The sequence below is a fragment of the Oryctolagus cuniculus genome, chromosome 10, assembly GCF_964237555.1.
Source record: "Oryctolagus cuniculus chromosome 10, mOryCun1.1, whole genome shotgun sequence".
Classification (NCBI taxonomy): domain Eukaryota; kingdom Metazoa; phylum Chordata; class Mammalia; order Lagomorpha; family Leporidae; genus Oryctolagus; species Oryctolagus cuniculus.
In genome coordinates, this window is record NC_091441.1 from 46,564,166 (window position 1) to 46,584,977 (window position 20,812).

The 20,812-nt window shown below is 42.0% G+C and overlaps 1 protein-coding gene across 2 annotated transcripts in view; it reads left to right on the forward strand.

The window, feature by feature from the left end:
• Positions 1-1,025: 1,025 nt before the first annotated feature.
• Positions 1,026-20,812, forward strand: part of DSC2 (desmocollin 2) — a 42,705-nt gene continuing 22,918 nt past the window's right edge. The window contains exons 1-7 of one of the 2 annotated variants that reach the window (XM_008261173.4): positions 1,026-1,382; positions 10,513-10,597; positions 12,342-12,541; positions 13,478-13,597; positions 16,195-16,350; positions 16,769-16,913; positions 18,133-18,299. In XM_008261173.4, coding sequence (XP_008259395.2) covers positions 1,314-1,382; positions 10,513-10,597; positions 12,342-12,541; positions 13,478-13,597; positions 16,195-16,350; positions 16,769-16,913; positions 18,133-18,299 — 942 coding nt within the window. In that variant the 5' untranslated portion in view covers positions 1,026-1,313. The remainder of the gene's footprint in view (positions 1,383-10,512; positions 10,598-12,341; positions 12,542-13,477; positions 13,598-16,194; positions 16,351-16,768; positions 16,914-18,132; positions 18,300-20,812) is intronic. The other variant, XM_051851318.2, reaches the window with a different exon arrangement.

Consider the following 20,812-nt stretch of genomic DNA (forward strand, 5'->3'; position numbering starts at 1 on the left):
GTGAATGTCATGGTTGGTTTTCCCAAACGGGTTTCTCCAAACATCCCTGAAGAGGCTTAAGCCAAACAAAGTGGAAGAGACGAGTTTCTCCTTTGTGGTCAGACATGCCTGCTTTAAGTCAGTAATTGAGAAGAAGTGCAGGAGGATGAGTCAGAATGCCATGTCATTGCTTTCTGGACACACAGCTTTTGCATTTTAGAAATCCAGGCTCCGTGCTGTAGTCATTTGTCCAGTTCCAAGTGCACTTGTAATCAAAATGTAAACTATCCCATTCTTTTCCCTTCTCACTCTGATTTCACTGGAAGTCAAGAAAGAAAAACCTCTATCAGGAGAGGTTCAGGAGCCCAACTACGAGACAAGTTGCAAGGCGGCCTGTGGTTGGCCTTGTTTGTGACAAGGGAGCTTCTTGGAGCGAATCGGTAGCTGAGGTTGGGCCATGGATCGGGTGCATTCTACATAGCAACGCACCCTTGGTTTTGTTATTTCCCTTCGATGAGAGTCTCCAATTTCTTTTCATTTCTGCCCCTAAGTTACGATTATTTTCTTGATCCTTTTCATACCGACCAAGACATTCCAAAAAAAGAGAAGACTTTAAAGAAAATAATAAAAAAAAGTTGTGCGAACTGTATTTAGATGTCTCTGGGACACATTACCCAGTGGAGAGTGTGTAAAATCAACCTTCTACCGAGTGGACCCTAGGCAGCTGGGACGAGTGGACCCTAGGCAGCTGGGACAGAAAACGCAGCCTCCACAGCTCTGGGCGGGTTGTCCCAGGTCTGTCACTGCCCGCAGGGCAGGGACCTCAGCCTGCGTAGGGTTGCGGCCTGGGCGGGGCCGGCGGCCGGCGCTCCGGGGTGAGTCTTAGTACAGTCAGGGCTTCTGCGGGGCAGGGCCAGCGGCTGGGCCTGCCAGGCGGACACCGGGGCGGGGGAGATGGGGCATATAGGTGGCGTCCGCCGGTGAGAAACACCTAGCGCGGGGAGAAGGGTGGCGGCGAGAGGGAGTTCCCACCTGTCGCCCTGTGAAGAAATGGAGTCTTAAGAAAACAGCTAGGAGGGGCTCGTCGGTGTCTTTGGACGCGCCTGAGCCCCACCCTCGGCCAGAGGAAAAGCCCCTTGGGTGAGCGGCAGGCGCTTCAGAGAAACGGAGAAGAAAAGCGCCTCTCCGCGCGCTCCACCTCCTCGGCCTCGCACTCCTGCGGCGCCGCGGGCCCAGCCTGCTCCCCGGCCGCGCGGCCTTTCGCCCCGCCGCGCCCTTCCACCCCGGTTGGCCTCCAGGTGCCCCGGCCGGCGACCTGCTCCCGAACCGGCTCCATGGCGGCAGCACGACCCGCGGGCTCCCGGAGCGGAGTCCTCTGCCGGCAGCTCCTGCTGACCCTCACGGTGAGCGCCGCCGTGGGGCCACCTGCTCCGGGCACCGAGTGCACCCGATCGCGGGGTGGGGGGAGAGGGGAGCAGCTGAGGGAGCAGGCTTGGGGGTGGGGGCAGTGGCGGGCCAATTCCGGGGTTCTGGAGCCTCGGGGTGGCCGAGGATGAAGTTGTGGGGGTGGGGTGGGGGCGCCTTGGAAGACGGTCGAGATCCCGAGGCGGGAGCTTGGCGGGTGTCTCCGCAGATACAACTTTGCGCGGGCGGACTGAGGTAGAGGCGCGGGCGGTGGACGCGCCTCCAAAACCGTGGCCTCTGGGTACGCGCCGGGGAGCTGGGTGCGTCCGGCTGCTCCTCCGCGCCCCTCGCTGGTGCTGGCGAACAACTTTCGCCCACCTCTGCCTCTGCTGGGCTCCGGGCACGGGAAGGGGGCGCCGCGGGGCGGACAGGACCGAAAGCGGGGGTCCTTGGGCACAAGCTTTTGTAGGATTTATCTTGGTGTGCCTTGATTGATTGATCTTGGGGTGAGGAGGTTCAAGGAATGGGGGAAGGGAATTCGACTCTGCTTCTAAAGTCCGGAGGTGGGCGGGCCGTAGGTGACCCTCTGAGTAGTTTCCATTGTTGGGGTGTGGGCCTTCCGTCCCCGACATATTTGGACGGGAGGGGTCGTCCAGGTCCTGACTTCTTGCCCGCCCCTGGAGGTTTCTGGGTTTTTCTGCGACCCCCAGCCCCTACACTGTCTCCTGCCCCAGCTTCTTTCCCACTTTAAGGAGCTCCACAGCGACGGCCCCTCCCAGGATCTGGGAACCAAATGGGTGGTCTTCCGGGCGAGGCAGCCCCCTCCGGAGGGGAAAAGGCCAGATCTCGCTGGGAAAGGCAGTAAGCGCGGGACTCCATTGTGGGGGAAAGCCTGGGGGTGGGGCCGGCGTGGGGATCAAAGGTGGCCCAGATCGGATTTCCCAGGTCTTCTGGGAAAAGAGAAATGGGTGTTCAGCCCCACAGCGCCCATGTCCGCGGAGCCTCCGGTCCTGGGCGCGGGTTCAGCTCCGGAGGGCGCGGGTTCAACTCCGGAGGACGAGGGGAGGAACTTCCGAACGGCAGCCGGAGGAGCCCTGGAGCCGGTGGGGGACCCGGGGTCGGAACACTCCAGACTGTCCCCTCTCCTACCTTTCTAAAGTCACGACATTGCCGTAGTCACCATCATTAGCGCGCCCTTCCCAAGACGTTAATTTTCAGGTCAGATTCATAGCAGGCAAGGCGCCAGCCAAGTACGGGGCAGTTAACATTTTATTGTTGAGGAAACTGAGAACGGAGCAAATAACGGCCACAAATATGTTGGGGTGACTAAGAATTATGGTTAGGTTCTTAGAAAGCTGCCTTCTCTTTCTAAATCATTGGCCCATATTCTTGGAAGGAAAGGGCGTGAATCTCATTGATCTGTGTATACGTGCTGCGTATCCTCCCAGAAAGGCAAATGCGAGTGATTTCTTAGACTTCCTGGGCCTCAGGGTTTGAGAGTCCGGGAGGCAGGTAGAGAGCCGAGGCGCTCTGGGCCTGGCTGGCCGGAGACTTGGTGGCAAGCCCCCAGTTGCTCTGTGGCTCTAGTCTGTATCTGTGCATGCACCTTGCTAACAGGAAACTGAATGTCCCCAGTTGCTGTGTGGCTCTGGCCTGTGCAAAGCCTGTGCAGCCAGCCGCTGGTGGTGGTTGTGGTTGTGAGCCTCAGTGTGAGAAATGTGCAAAGACTATCCAAGTGTATTATATTAACTAAGGATGACTCTGAGGGTGGGGCAGCCTTTACCTTACCTCTTTCCCATACACCCAAGGGATCCTTCATTATCCCATAAATCAGCTTCTTCCTGCTTCCTAATATTGCCTCACCTCATTACAGGTCTTCGGCACCTGAGTGCTGCCTTCTCCCGGAACCCCTAATGACTTGTGTCTCCCTCAGGTCACCAAGGATTTCCTTTACCAAATCCCAATGCCATTTTTCATTCTTTGTACAATGGCACTTTGTAAATTGCACCATTATTCCTGAAATCAGTTCCTCTTGTTGTTATGAACTTTCTGAATATTCTGAATTTGATTCCCCATCTAGTTTTCTTTTTCTCCAGCTTTTTTTCCCATTGTGATACAAATGGCATTCAAAGTGTGAGCTCTATCCTCCTAGCACATTTTTAAGTGTTTAGTACAGCGTGTTCACTATAAGCACTGTGTTGTGTAGCCTATCTCCGGAGCTTTTTTCATCTTGCATTGCTGAAGCTTTATACCTGTTGGACAGCAGCTCCTGTTTTCTCCCTCCCCCAGCATATCTGGCAAACACTGTGCTTTTTTCTGCTTCTATGAATTTGATTGATTTTTCTTTCTCTTTAATGCTGGTTTTCCTTGGGACTTTTTTCTAAGTCTTGACCCTTGCAATGTATAACCATTACTCAGGCCGTTTCATCCCTTTCATTACTTAAACTACTACACAGATGCAACAAATCCTCAATTTCTAATGTGAGTTGAGATGCAATTATTGAACAGTATTTTTTTAACTTTTATTTAGGAAATATAAATTTCCAAAGTACAGTTTATGGATTACAATGCCCCCCCCCATAACTTCCCTCAGTAGGTCCTTTTATGTCGTTACCTACTATGTGTGCGGCACAACATTTATTATGTTCTAAAGATTTTTTCTTTTAGTGTCTTGTATTTCAGCACTCGACACGACTATACACCTGTCCCTCAAATACAAAGTCTGGTAGCTTACGTTTCTTCCCTCACTGCTCTCCTCCCCAGTACACCATTAAATGCCATTGAGTCTGCATTAAAAGATACCTGGTAGATCATTTTACGTGTGTCACAAATACTGTCATAGTCAGTAAGCATAAATATATATAATTTCTTATACGGACAGGTATATCAGTAGAATTTATAACCGGAAGTGGAATTGACAAATAAATGTGTGAATGGCTGGGTAGTTTTGGTAGGTAGTGCCCCTCCTTCCATAAAGGTTGTATATGACTAGATAGGTATGGCAGGTGACCTATCACATCATTAAAGATACACATATTTATTAGTGTAAGACATTATATAGTAATGACCTTGAACTAGGCAGTGTTTTGCCAAAATATAATATTCAATCTATACTTCATGCAGAATACCATAGAAAGCTCTAAGTAGATATAAGATCTAAGTGTAAAATGTGATACCATATATATAATAGAGGAAAACTTGATGGATTATTACTAGATTAGGAATCAAGAAAGCCTATTTATGAGTCAGATTTCAATGGACAATTTATAAAAAATAAATTATATAAATGTACATGTATGTAGTTGTCCGTGGTAACAAAACAAGCCAAGCAAAAACATAAAAAGTAGTATCAAAATGTAGTTGATAAAAATGTTTACAGATTATATTTTAAAAGGCTAATGTAATATGTAAAGACTTCGTATAAATCAAGAAAGAAAAGTTCACTGGGATTATGGCCATGAAAAACTCCCATAAAGTCATAAAATGCCTTTTACAATATAAGGAATAAGTTATCTTCACTCATCATAAGGAAAGATGCATTAAAAACCACATTGAAATGTCATTTCAGCCTGTGGGGATGGCAAACATCCAATGGTTGGACACCATGCTGAGTAGGCAAGAATGTGGATAAACAGAAATGTTCATAAATAATTGATGGGTGGAACAAAAATCTTTATGGACTATATGGCGTCATATTAAATGGAAATAGAAATAGTTTTACTTCTTCCTTTCCAATTAATGCATCTAGCCTATTTATATATTGATGCTATATTGTTTTAATTATTGAGACTTTATAGGAGATTTTAAAACCTGCTAAGACTAATAACCCTTCATTTCTCTTTTTCATACCTTTTCTGTATATTCTTTTTAAAATTTCTTCTCATAGCATTTTGAATCAACTTGCTTAATGCTAGAAAACATTTTGTTGGGATTTTTATTTGGCTCATAAAAATTTTAATGTAATTTAGAATTGACATATGTATGTCACTTTGTAAATTGCTTCACTGAAATCAATTCCTCTTATTGTAATGAATTTTATGAATATTCTGAAATATCCAAAATAGTGTACTTTTTCTTCTCTTTTTTGGTACAAGTCTATTTTCCCCTTCTCTTTCATGCTGGACTGGAAGAGAAATGTCCTTGAGAAATGTTTTCAGGTTTTTCTTCAATAGGTTTGGCATAGTTCTTCTTAAATTTGGCATTCTTTTTATTGTTTTGAAAATGGTTTCTTATCTGACTGGTTTTGTTCATTGATATGAATACTAGTGATTTTTATATATTATTATTTCTACTTTATTGAACTCTCTTACTGTTTTATGGTAATTTGCTTGGGGTTTCTAGGTAAATACGGGTTTTTTTTTTTTGCCTTTTCCTTTGCAATTGATATGCATTTAATATCTTCCTCTTACCTAATGTAAACTACATATGGTGACCTTTGAAAACACATCTTGTTGTTGTTGTTTTTTTTGAAAGTCAGAGTTACACAGAGAGAGAGGAGAGGCAGAGAGAGAGAGAGAGAGATCTTCCATCCGTTGGTTCACTCCCCAATTGGCCGCAATGGCTAGAGCTGTGCCGATCCAAAGCCAGGAGCCAGGAGCTTCTTCTGAGTCTACCATGCAGGTGTAGGGGCCCAAGGACTAGGGCCATCTTCTACTGCTTTCCCAGGCCATAGCAAAGAGCTGGATTGGAAGTGGAGCAGCCCAGACTAGAACCGGTGCCCATATGGGATACAGGCACTTCAGGCCAGGGGGTTAACCCACTGTGCCACAGCACTAGCCCCAACACATCTTGTATTTTAAGTTAGAGGAGCTGCTTCTAGTGCTTTCCCTTTGATGTTGTGATTACCCTATACAAAAGTCATATTGGCTGGCGCCTTGGCTCACTAGGCTGATCCTCCACCTGTGGTGCTGGGGCCCCCTGGGTTCTAGTCCCTGTCTGGGCGCCGGATTCTGTCCCAGTTGCTCCTCGGAAGAAGTCCAGCTCTCTGCTGTGGCCCAGAAGGACAGTGGAGGATGGCCCAGGTCCTTGGGCCCTGCACCCACATGGGAGACCAGGAGGAAGCACCTGGCTCCTGGCTTCGGATAGGTGCAGCGCGCCGGCCGTAGCGGCCACTTTGGGGGTGAACCAATGGAAAAGGAAGACCTTTCTCTCTGTCTCTCTCTCTCATTGTCTAACTCTGCCTGTCAAAAAAAAAAAAAAAGTCATATTGCAGAAGTACTCATTAATAGGATTTTTGAACCTTAAGTAATAGGGGAGGCTATTGAATTTGGTCAGGTGCCTTTTGGTATCTGTGGTGGTAATGGCATGCCAGATCTGCTTTAATTCATGCTTAATGCTTCTAGGCTAAGAAAATGATGGGATTGTGAACCACAAATTCACCTCTGGCTTAACCCTGTTATGGGGGTGTAGCATTAGGGTTCCAGATTAATGTGGAAAGGATCTTAGATTTTAGGTGGGCCACATACTTTGATTTCACTCCTTTTCTCTATGGAGGTTAAAGATCAGAGTCAAATCTTTACAAGTGAGAAATCATTTCTGAGATCCTCTTACTACTCTGTGTTCCAGCCTTAGCTTGAGTTTTTCTCTGGCACTTCTTTGCTATTTTGATAGCTCTTTGATGGTGTAGGATGTTTAAAATATATGTTATTTGTCATTTTCAGTTAACTGTGGCATGGGATTTTCTGAATTTCCCTGGTGGTCATTACTGGAAAGGAAATTTGTTTCCCTGATCCATTCTCCACATCACTCAAACTTATCATATTCAAATATGAAGTTGCCTATGTAATTTATTTACTTAAAACCAATCACTGGTTTCTTACTGTCTTTACGGAAAGAAACCCACATACTTTGTTGATGTCATTTGGAATCTGTCCCACACTTACTTATCTGAGTCCATTTTAAACCTCTTCTTTCTCAAGCTACCCATGCCACCCATTCCAGGTTTCTTTTTTCAGGTCTGCATCATCCCTGGGTTGTCACATGTGTTGTTCCTATGCTTGGAATTTAAGCTCTGACTCCTCTTATCGTGGTTAAATTATTGTCATACTTAGATGACGTCACCTGGCTCACAGATGAGCTTAGTTCCTCCTGCTATCTCATAGCTCCCCATACTTGCCAATCATTGCATTTGTCTTACTACATTGAAATTATAAATGTATCTTACCCTTGGATTGAGTGTTTCATAAGGATTATGTTTACTGCTCTGTATCTGTACACAGTAGAAATTCTAAAGCTATTTGTTGAGTACACAAATGAATGGATGCCCAAGATGCTGTTATCTGAAGAATTGTCTTAATCTGGATATTTCTCATCTTCCCCCCATTATTTCCTTAGTCTAAATCATCATCACCCCTTTTTTAGGTTCCTACTGTAAACTCCCAAGTAGTCTGCTGGCTTCCACTCTTGCTTCTTTGTAGCCTGTTTATCGCACAGCTTGCAGAAAATACCATATCAGGTTATGCCACTTCACTGCCTCTGAACCTGCCATTGCTTCTCTGCCTGCACAACAAACATGGACTCCTTGCCATGACCTTTTAGACCCTAATGGATACGGCATTTGTATTCCTCATCTTCTGTTACTCTCCCCTCCCTGTACTCACTACCATGGTCCCTTCTTGTCCTTCCTGCAGCATACCAGGGGAAGCCCCCTTCCAAGGGTGAGGTTTTTTTTGCCTGTTAGGGAATTGAGTGGTTTGCTTATTCACATCATTTGGGTTTCTGGTATTCCTTTGTCACCCTCTCTGCTTTTTTCTCATAGTAGTTATCTCTCTCTGCCTTGGCACTGTGACTTTGTTTATTTTTTGTCTCTCATAATGCAGTCTTCATGAGGGCAAGGACTTCACTCTGATCACTGCTGTAGCTTTGAATTTGCTGAAGGAATAATTGGATTTGTTCTTTTACCTTGAGCTGGAATTCTCAAGATCATCTTGATTCTACTCTTATTCTCTCTCGACTCTGCAACCAGTGAAAATTCTTCTTATCTTTTAATTTCCAGTTCAAACACAGTCTCTTCATTGTTTCTTTTTTTTTTTTTTGGACAGGCAGAGTTTGACAGTGAGAGAGAGAGAGAGACAGAGAAAGGTCTTCCTTTTCCACTGGTTCACCCCCCAAATGGCCGCTATGGCTGGCGTGCTGCGCCGATCCGAAGCCATGAGCCAGGTGCTTCCTCCTGGTCTCCCATGCGGGTGCAGGGCCCAAGCACTTGGGCCATCCTCCATTGCACTCCCGTGCCTGGAAGAGGGGCAACCAGGACAGAATCCGGCGCCCCAACCGGGACTAGAACCCGGTGTGCCGGCACTGCAGGGGAGGATTAGCCTAGTGAGCCATGGTGCCGGCCATCTTCATTGTATCTGTCTCTAACTTCCAAATGGAACACAGTCTCTTTCTTACTTTATCCTTCACATATAATTTAAATTGCAGAACTCAAGTTGCCTTAATATACTAGGAAATAAAAATACTCATCCAAACTTAAATGATTTTAATTTATGTTTATGGAACTTTATAGCACTGTAATGCTAGTTAGTTATCTTGCTTTTGTCGAAACACATTTGCAAAATTATAGAAAAAAGAATGTGAATCTTTTAGAAGCATCCATTGAGAAGTTTCAGATGGAACATAATTAAATTTTAATGCTTAAGTACATGGCATTGGATTGGTTTACTATAAATCATGAACTCATGTAAAAAGTTTAAGCAAACTTTTCTAAAATGACTGTGATTTTCATTTATGAAAGTTTTTCTAAAGTAAGTTTATCGTTCAAATTATGGGCTTGTTTGTGGGGCATAATACATACATACTCTCCAAATTCATGGAATACGTTAATGCTTCCATTTAAATGCATTGAGTTTTTTAAAGATATTTTTGATGTGGTAACTATAGTTTATAGTCAATTAAAAGTTGATTGAGGGGCCGGCGCCTGGCTCACTTGGTTAATCCTCTGCCTGTGGCACTGGCATCCAATATGGGTGCTGGGTTCTAGTCCCGGTTGCTCCTCTTCCAGTCCAGCTCTCTGCTGTGGCACGGGAAGGCAGTGGAGGATGGCCCAAGTGCTTGGGCCTTGCACCCGCATGGGAGACCAGGAGGAAGCACCTGGCTCCTGGCTTCGGATCTGCACAGCGCCGGCTGCAGTGGCCATTTGGGGAGTGAACCAACGGAAGGAAGACCTTTCTCTCTGTCTCTCTCTCTCTCACTGTCTATAACTTACTTGTCAAATAAATTAAAAAAAAAAAGTTGATTGAAACAATTACTGCCTCAGAAAAACTTGTTTTTGTTTCTCTTTTCTTATTTTCTTACCTGTGCTGCCTCCTTCATAGTTTTTAGCACTGTTTCACAGAGGTTGGTGTTGGATCCTCGCTATATTCAGTCAGGGAGGTTACTCCTAAATCAATTTTTTTTGTTTTTTTGAAGACTTATTTATTTACTTGAAAGTCTGAGTTACATAGAGAGAGAAGGAGAGGCAGAGAGAGAGAGAGAAGGAGAAACGTCTTCCATCCCCAATTGGGCACAACTGCTGGAGCTGTGCTGATCCGAAGCCAGGAACCAGGAGCTTCTTCCGGGTCTCCCACAAGGGTGCAGGGACCCAAGGACTTGGACTATCTTCCACTACTTTCCCCGGCTATAGCATAGAGCTGGATCAGAAGTGGAGCAGCTGGGACTCGAACTGGCACCCATATGGGATGCCGGCACTGCAGGCTGCGGCTTTACCCAATATACCACATGCCGGCACCAGATCCATTTTTCATTATAGCAAACAAAGCCTCACAAAACATGTCATTCTCTGAATGTACACTCTTTGTGAAGTAGAGAGCTATGACTCTTCGTTTATCATTTTATTCTTCTTCTCGATGTAATATTTTTCTAATTTCTTACTCCAGTATGCCTTTTATGTTGGTTATTATGTAAATGTATTTGTTATCCGTTATTATTAATTACATGTATTGGCTTATATTTTTATTAACATTTTATTAACCAATCAACTATATTTACTTAATATACAATTAGTATCTGTATAAATATTATATCCTGTATCATATTTACATTATATGTTATATTAACATTTATAATTTATATATGCTAGAGCAACATTAAAAGGACCTTTTAATTCATAGTATTCATTTGACTTTTTTCTAGGTATTAACACTTGCCTGTGATGCATGCAAAAAAGTGACCCTACATGTTCCCTCTAAACTAGATGCTGAAAAATTTATTGGTAGAGGTGAGAAACTACACAATATGTAATACATCCTACTTTGGTATGATCTATTAAAATTAGCTTTTTTAAAAAATGGTAACTGTATTGGGACTAATAGTTAAAATTAATACAGTATGTATCAATTGTACTGTGTCATCACAATGAAATAAATATTGTTCTTGAAAAACCCCAATGATAAGACAGTTTAACTTGAATAATTATTAGCATTTATGTTAGATGAAGAATAAAATATATGTGATATAAGTGTACATGTTTCTACAAAATTGAGAAATAATATTAAAATTGCTTCTTGAATTTTAAAGATATTGTTTTGGAATGTTCATCCTAAAACATTTGGCATCTTACTGCTTATTTTTTTTTAATTATTAAAAGAATTATTTATTCATTTATTTGAAAGGCAGAGTGACAGGGAGAGAGAGAAAGAGAGAAAGGGAGGGAGAGAGGAGTGAGAGGTGTGTGTGTGGGGGGGGTGGCTTCCATTTTCCACCCACTGGTTCTCTTCCCAAATGCCTGCAACAGAGAGGGCTAGACAAGGCCAAAGCCAGGAGCCAGCATTCCTCCAGGTCTACCATATGGGTGACAGGGACACTTGTAACTGAGTCATCTGCTGCTCCCTTCTGACACGCATTAGCTAGAAGCTGGATCAAAAGCAGAGTAGCTGGAACTCAAGCTAGGCACTCACATACAGACTATGGACGTTCCAAGAAGCGGCTTAACCCACTGCACCACAATGCTCTGCACACCCTTTAAACATTGTTTTTAAGCAGTTAATTGGTTTTACATAACTTAAATGTGTAAGAGAATATGAAACCAATGAAAACACAGAATATGAGGGTAATTCAAAAGCTTTGAGGAAAATTAAAAGATAAGTTAATTTTGGTGCAAATTTTGTTTTGAAATTTATGCATAGCTTTTTCATAATATGCTTTTCCACGAACTTCTTGAAGTATCTTCATAGGGTGACTATTTTATGACATAAAATGTTTTGTAATTTTTTAATTTAATAGCTGCCTCTTTTGATTTGATAGATTCTGTTCACCTTATTTCAGATGTTCTTATGTGTTACTGCAGTATGAGTTCATTTGATAAGGAAATGTTTCCATGTTGGTCTAAATATTCAAACACTGTAGTTCACATGCCTTTATTTCAGGACAAATGTCTCCTTTAAAATCATGTGGAATGGAGGGTGGGTGCTGTGGCACAGCTGGTTAGGTCGCTGCTTGGGAAACTTGCATCCCACATTAGAGTGTCTGGGATCTAGTCCTGCCTCTACTTCCCATCCAGCTTCCAGCTAATGCATACCCTAGGAGGCAGCAGGTGATAGCTCAAGTCTTTGGGTCTCATCTGCATACATGGAAGACCTGGGTGGAGTTCCTGGCTCCTGATTACAGTCTGGCCTAGTCCTGACTGTTGTGAGCATTTGGGTGAATGAACTAGCAAATGGAAGATCTCTTTCTCTCTCTCTCTCTCTTCCTCCCCCCATCCCTCCTTCCTCTCTCCCTTTCTCTGTCACTGTGCCTTTCAAATAAATAAAGAAATATAAATTTAAAAGGATGTGAATTATGCATTAGAAATAATATTTGTGTTTAAGCACAACTTAATTAATCATATAGTCTTACTTGTCCTTTTAAAAGGTGAAATTTACAAGTGTAATTGTAATTAATTTTCAGTTCTCCCTATATATATAGATTGGTTTTTTTCTAGTGAATGCTGTTTTACTATGTCTTGCTGTGTATATTTTTTACAGTTAACCTGAAGGAGTGTGTTAAATTTCCAAGTCTAATTCATTCAAGTGATCCTGATTTCCAAGTTTTAAAAGATGGTTCAGTCTTTACAACAAATGCTATTATTTTGTCCCCGGAGAAGAGAAGTTTTACCATATTGCTTTCCAACACTGAAAACCAGGAAGAGAAGGAAATATTTGTCCTTTTGGAGGATCAAACAGAGGTATACACAACTATATAAAAGAAAGTATAATAATGTTTTCTTCAGGTGTAAGTAGCATTACCAGGGAAGATGTGGAATCAGAGGGGTATAGTAGAGTTGGTTTGAAGAAGAATGAAACTCATGAGACAACTTCATAGTATTTAAATAGAAGAGAGTTGTGCAACATAGGTTATTAAGCTTTATCATTCTTTTTCATTTGAGACAATAAAGGAAAAGCTGGGATAAACTACAGCATAAGAATTTGAGATTAGACATGCAAAAGCATCTGTTGTTCTTTACCATAGAATGGATTTCCAACAACCAAGTTTTGAAACTGTCTCTTTGGACAAAGACTTTATTCTCATGCCTTTTAGTATGCTTTGTAGTTTTAGAAAATAGATGATTGTATTGTAGGTGGAGGTTTAGATCATGCGCATGCTTATTGTATTATAACACCTAAGACCAATATGATTTCTGGTCAACCAGTGGCCATTCCTCACTGTAGTAGTTTGAGAGTTATCACTATGTTTCTCTCCTCATTCTGGCACAGATCTCTCTGTTGGTTCCCTGGCTCTGCCTAGCTGGTGAGTGGAAGATGCTTGTGCTAAGTTTAGAAGGTTATTGTCTTGCCGTATCTCTCCTCCCATGCTTTTGCATGGCAATGGGCAGCTCTGATTTTCTTCGTTAAGTTTTGCTTCTCAGCTTCTCATTCCATCTCTCTTTCTTCCATATTTCCACCAAGTTACTTTCTCAAGAGGATGTTACGATGACAGTTACAGGGGCTGTTTCTGCATCATCCTTTTTGCCATGTTGATGTTTACTTTGGTATCAAGCACTTCCATGGTGTTATATGGCCCCCTGCCAAGCCTCACGCAGGGAGAAAGATGTATCAGAGTTCACTGTTTGAGAATAAAATAGTCATTGATTTTAATTTTATCTTCTGTCTTCTAAATTGAGGTACCTAACCAAACGCTTTCTAAAGAGAAAGTTCTGCGACGTACCAAGAGAAGATGGGCTCCCATCCCTTGTTCAATGCAAGAGAATTCTTTGGGTCCTTTCCCCCTGTTCCTTCAGCAGGTACAGTTTACTTTCCCTCTGTTTTTATCTTCAGAATTTTGGTACTGAATATGCAGTTTTTGAAACATAGTTGTTTATGAATATATGAGTGAATGGGCATGTCTATGTTTCAATATTTTCATGTAAATATATGTATATATATCTTTATATCTGCATAACACTGTTTTTTGTGCTGCTTTATTCATACAAAGGCCATTTATACAACTGTAAAACTTATCCGGCATTCTCAAATGCATTTCCTTAATGAATCTTTCTATTAACAGGAGTATTACAGTCTGCACATAGCCTGAGGAATCCCAAAATATCTCCCGTAATAATGGATAAAAACACAGATAAAAGGCCAAGTGCCACAGAGAGAAAGGCACATACACCTCTATTGCTTATTCCTGAGTCCACTTCTTTTTTTTTAAGATTTTATTTATTTATTTGAGAAGTAGAGTTACAGAACAAGAGAGGGAAAGACAGAGACTGAGAGGTCTTCCATCTGCTGGTTCACTCCCCAAATGGTCTCAACGGACAGAGCTGGACCAATCTGAAGCCTGGAGCTAGGAGCTTCTTCCGAGTCTCCCACGTGGATGCAGGGGTCCGAGGACTTGGGGCATCTTCTGCACTTTCCTAGGCCAATAGCCGAGAGCTGGATCAGAAGAGGAGCAGCTGGGACACCGACCGGTGCTCATGTGGGATGCCAGCACTGAGGCAGAGGCTTAGCCTACTATGCCACAGCGTTGACCCACTGAGTCCACTTCGTACATCACACTGCACCCACCTTTTCTCTTTCTCCTTTTTTTGGAAGTTTTAGAGGCAATCCTGTTAAACCTCCTTGTCTCCTTCCATTGTGAGTGGCTACGGCCATTTAATCTATGACTTGACTTTCTTTTCCCTCAGTTCCTGAAATGGTTGTAGAATTCTCCTTTATACCCTACCAACAATTGTAATACAGTTCAGAGAAGATCATGTTAAAGTTGAGAAAGAATTGTTTGGTAATTATTCTATTAATATTGGTTTGAAGAGGGTCAAGATCTTACTGTGGCAGGCGTCATGGAACAGCAGCCCCCCAACACCTGTATCCTATATTGGAATGTCTGAGATCAGGTCCTACCTCTACTTCCAATCCACCTTCTTGCTAATGCACCCGGGAGGTAGCAGAATGTAGCCACAGTGTTTGGGTTTCTGTCACCCATGTGGGAAACCCCAGTAGAATTCCTGGCTCCTGACTTTGGCCTGGACCAGCCTCTGCTGTTGTGGACATCTGGGAAATGTACCACTGGATAGGAGCTCTCTCCTCTCGATTTCTCCACTTGTTACTCTTCCTTCAAACAAATAAGTAACTACATAAAATTCTGTTATATAAAAAAGATCTTACTGAGAGAGTGAAAACAGCTTGGGAAAAAAATTGCTTTTTGAATCAAGGACCAGAATATCATCCTGGCTGGGGTATTATTCAGTTTTTTATTTTCTCATATATATATATATTTTTTCACTCGGCTCTTATGAGTGAAGATGCTGAGAAGTAATAAAAATTCATAAGGAAAACATATTCTAATTTTAAAGATTTTTTTTTTAATGTGATAGAGTTACAGATAGAGAAGGAGAGACAGATAAAGATCTTCTATCTGATGGTTCGCTCACTCCCTAGATAGCTGCATTTGCTGGGGCTGGTCCAAGCCAAAGCCAGGAGTCAGGTGCTTCATTTGGGTCTCCCATGTGAGTACAGGGGCCCAATCACTTGGACCATCTTCTACTGCTTTCCCAGGCACATTAACAGGGAGCTGGATTAGAAGTGGAGCAGCTGGGACTCCAAGTGGTGCCCATATGGGATGCTGGCAGCAGCTTTACCCGCTATACCACAATGCCAGCTTCTACTCTAAGTTTTGACCCTGCAGCTAATATACTTTAAACTCAGTGTCTTAAATATTATGTGCATATAATTAAAATTCAATCTAAAAAACTGGACAACAGAATAATATTTTTATGCTCAAAATACTTCATTTTCTAAGACAAGAAAAGTCTTAAATACTTGGTCCACATAGGTACATTCAGCCTGTATGTATTCTTTACTTATTCAAGAAAACTGAGGTGGCAGGGGCTGGCAATGTGGCGTAGTGGGTTAATCTTCTGCCTGCGGCAGCGGCATCCCATATAAGCACTGATTCTAGTCCCAGCTGCTCCTCTTTCAGTCTAGCTCTCTGCTGTGGCCCGGGAAGCAGTAGAAGATGGCCTAAGTGCTTGGGCCCCTGCACCTGCGTGGGAGACCAGAAGAAGCTCCTGGCTCCTGGCTTCAGATCGGCGCAGCTCCAGTTTTTGTGGCCATTTGGGGAGTAAACCAGAGGACAGAAGACCTTTCTCTCTATCTCTGCCTCTCAAGTAAATAAAGAAAACTAAGATGGCATTACATACTTTTGCTCATGGCTGATTTTTGCAATTTCTCAATTATTAGGTGTCCTAACTCTATTGCTGTCTTTCCTTTATGCGTAATAATAAATTAAAGCAGCAAATATTTTGTAATAAAAATAGCAGCGCCATGTCATTACATAAATACACAGATGAAAGTTGTGCTGAAATAAAAATTTGTCTCATGCTTATTATGTCTACTGTAGATTCAATCTGACACAGCACAGAACTACACTATATACTATTCCATAAGAGGACCGGGAGTTGACCAAGAACCTCTGAATTTATTTTATGTGGAGAGAGATACTGGAAACCTGTATTGTACTCGTCCTGTGGATCGTGAGCAATACGAGTCTTTTGAGGTAAAGTCTAGCATTTATATTGTATTAGCATTTATTAACATTGGCCTTTTCATTTCATTTGCCCTTTTCTGTTTTCTTTGTAGTCAGTGTTCTGGCTATAGCTGATAGCACAGAATAGACAAGTCTGCTTTGGAAAAATTAGTAATAAAAACCATTACACTCATGAAAATACAGAGCAATTAAATGGAAATTAACATGATCTAAGTTATTATATTAGATAAATTTAAACACAAAATGCTGTCACACCACAAAATCAGCTACCTCTTGGCAATGAAGCTATGACCACACCCAAACAGTAACAGACAGTGAGACTCATCACGGTGCTGAAGAGTCTCCAAGTCAAAGCCAAAGCTAGTTTGAACCGTATCTTGTTTTAAAAGTTATTTTCACTTTTCTCTTTATTTTACTCTCTTCACAGCTCATTGCTTTTGCATCAACTCCAGATGGGTACACACCAGAACTTCCACTGCCCTTACCAATCAAAATAGAGGATGAGAATGATAACTACCCAATTTTTACAGAAACAACTTATGTTTTTACAGTTTTTGAAAACTGCAGAGTGGGTGAGTATCTACTTTAGCAATATGTGACAACTTGAATGTGATTAACTCACAAAATGAGCTTCATTATGGCTGTCAGGAAGCACCACAGCCTAGGGGCATGAACAAGGGAGTATGGGTAAGATTTTGCTCAGCCTTGAAATACCTGTGAGACCCTGAGCAAGTTTTCTAATCTTCACAAGCCGGAGTTTCCTCATCAGTAAAATGGGTCATCGCTATGCCAGATTTTTATGAAGATTAAATGAAGCAGAATACACATGGAATACCTAGCACAGCACTTCAAAAATCAGTTAATAAATGTTACTTTGCTTCCTGTGTGAAATAAAACAAATACTTTTTTAAAAAAAATTGAAAGGCAGAGTTACAGAGAAAGAGTTAGAGAGTGAAAGATCTTCCATCCACTGGTTTACTCCCAGAATGGCTGCAACAACCAAAGCCAGGAGCCAGGAGTTTTTCCAGGTCTCCCACATGGGTGTGGGGGTCCAAGTGCTTGGGCCATCTTCCGCTGCTTTCCCAGGCGCATTAGCAGGGAACTGGATTGGAAGTGGAGCAGCTGGGACAAAAACTGATGTCCATATGAGATGCTGGCATCACAGGTGGTGGCTTCATCCACTAAGCCACAATGCTGGCCCCAAATAAATACTTCTAAGAGAACATAATAAGTCTTTGAGCAATTGGAGACACAGACTTGAATGTATCTACTTACGTTCTCTAGTGATTGAATGGTTTACAATATCGTGGGCATGACCATAGAAGTCATTGAGAGTAATACAAATGTTTTGTCAATCTTGTGAAATGATCCATCTTAACTGGAAGCCTGGATGCAGTTTTTCAGACTTCCTGTCCAATGACATAATGGAAGCAGGGCTTCCTAGACAAAACAGATTCGTATGGCCAACTAATTGCAGACTGACAGAAAAAGCTAAAAAATATTTAGAATTCTTTACTTACAAAATACAAATGTCATAGAGGGGTAGTATTAATATTTTTTAAAAAATCATGCATTAAGTAAATATAGATATGATTACCAAATTCAAAATGGTAGGGTGCTAGGATATTTAAAGGATGGGGTAGCTTGTGTAGGGGTCACACACAAAAGCCTTGACTCTACTATATAAAATGTGATGTGGAACTTTTCTGAGATCAGGGGAGATGAGTGACGCAAAGAAGAAGTTGAAAATGTGGAAGTTTTGGAAATTAAAGAGGATTTTTCTGTATGCAGGTTCTACTGTGGGACAGGTATGTGCAACTGACAAAGATGAGCCTGACACGATGCACACACGCCTCAAGTACTCTATCCTTGAGCAGCTGCCGAGGTCACCCACCTTGTTCTCCATGCATCCACACACGGGTGTGATCACCACATCGTCATCTCAGTTAGACAGAGAGGTAACTCAAATATTAATACATAAAACTTGATTATATTATAGCTATGTAGTAGTACCTTTATGTCTCTGCATATCAGCCAGAGATGTGTTTTTGAAAAGCATGTTGTAAACTTTATTTTAGAAAAATTATTTTATTAATATTTTAATACTTATTGACTGGAGTGGGCATTTGGTGCAATGATTTGAGACACTGCTTGAGGATTCCTGTATCCTGTATGGAAATGGCCAGAATGGAGTCCCAGCTCCACTCCCAATTCCAGCTTCTTGCTAATATCCACGAGGGAGGCAGCAATGATGGCTCAAGCAGTTGAGTTCCTGCCACCCACTGTGGGAGACCCAGAGTGAGCTCCTGGCTCCTGATTTCAGTCTGGCTCAGTCCCAGCTCTTTCAGGCATTTGGAGAGAGAACCAGTAGATGAAAGATCTTTCTCTCTCTCTTTCTCTCTCTGTGTGTTTCAAATCAAATGAAAATTTTAGAAGCTATTTACTGATAATATTATTTTAAGTATTTACTAGAGGTCATTAAATAAACTTGCAGTGTGTTAATTCTGAAATAATAATTTATTCTCCTGAATATTATGGTAATGGGAAGTGTTCAATACAGAAAGTTTGCCTTTTGGGAATGTGCAGAAATTTGTCATCTACGGAGACAGGAATGCTTCTCTTTTGTGTCTGTATCACTTTTTTTCAACAATATCATCTATTTTTTTCCTTACACAAATGAAAATAGAGTCCATATTATATCTCCAATATCTGGTTTCCTCTTTTCAATAGACTGGAAATCCAAAAATTAAGTAGTTTCCCAAAGTAATAAATAACTAAATGAGAACAGTGACATTGTTATATATTCCCCCAAACCTTATTTTCCAAGTGGCTTTTGCTTAAGTATATATAGAAAATCTGAGATGAAGTTAGAAAAGAATATTGTAATAGTCATTTCAAATCACAGTGGATGTTCTTCTTTGAGAAGTAGTAAGTAGTTTCTTAAAGGTGTTTGCAATGTAGACTCTCAAGTCCTATCAATGAACTTTCGTATTTTGTTACATGAAAATCCATTGGTTTTTCTTGATTGTGAATGAATATTGCACCAATCTGAAATTTTCTAAAGCCATGCATCAGTCATTTGGAAAATATTGGCCCACCGAGTTATGTAGATTTTCTAAATATTGACACATTTCATGAGGGAGTCTTAGAAAAATCTCCTTCTCTCTTCCTCACTTCCATTAATACCAAACTTGTCATTTTTCTTTTTTTTTATTTAGTAAATATAAATTTCCAAAGTACAGTTTATGGATTACATTGGCTCCCCCCCCATAAATTCCCTCCCACTTGCACCCCTCCCATCTCCCGCTCCCTCTCCCATTCCATTCACATCAAGATTCATTTTCAATTATCTTTATATACAGAAGATCGATTCAATATATATTAAGTAAAGATTTCATCAGTTTGCACCCACACAGAAACACAAAGTATAAAAATATTGTTTCAGTACTAGTTATAGCATTACTTCACATTGGACAACACATTAAGGACAGATCCCACATGAGAAGTAAGTACACAGTGACTCCTGTTGTTGACTTAACAATTTGACACTCTTGTTTATGGCATCAGTAATCTCCCTAGGCTCTAGTCATGAGTTGCCTTTTGGGTTCGCCGACTTCGATCTTATTCCCACAGGGTCATAGTCAAAGTGGAAGTTCTCTCCTCCCTTCAGAGAAAGGTACCTCCTTCTTTGATGGCCCTGTTTTTTCCACTGGGATCTCACTCACAGAGATCTTTCATTTAGGTCTTCTTCTTCTTCTTTTTTTTTTTCCCCAGGGTGTCTTGGCTTTCCATGCCTAAAATACTCTCATGGGCTCTTCAGCCAGATCTGAATGCCTTAAGGGCTGATTCTGAGGCCAGAGTGCTATTTAGGACATCTGCCATTCTATGAGTCTACTGTGTATCTCGCTTCCCATGTTGGATCGTTCTCTCCCTTTTTGATTCTATCAGTTAGTATTAGCAGACACTAGTTTTGTTTGTGTGATCCCTTTGACTCTTAGACCTATCAGTGTGATCAATTGTGAACTGAAGTTGATCACTTGGACTAGTGAGATGGCATTGGTACATGCCACCTTGATGGGATTGTGTCATTTTTCTTGAAAATGACATTTTATCATAGACAGCAAAGTTATCTTTGAAGTGACAAATTTAGTTTATGTTTGACAAAATGCCTTCCGAATACTCCAGTCTGAATAACCATAGATATCTTTCACGTAAAAACTGTGTTCTATAAAAAAAACAACACCTCGTTCAGCTCACAAATTAAAGTACACAAGTAATTTTCCTTAAATAGCTCCTTTTGGGGCCGGCGCCGCAGCTCACTAGACTAATTCGCCTGTGGCGCCGGCACCCTGGGTTCTAGTCCCAGTTGGGGCGCCAGATTCTGTCCTGCTTGCTCCTCTTCCAGTCTAGCTCTCTGCTGTGGCATGGGAGGGCAGTGGAGGATGGCCCAGGTCCTTGGACCCTGTACCCA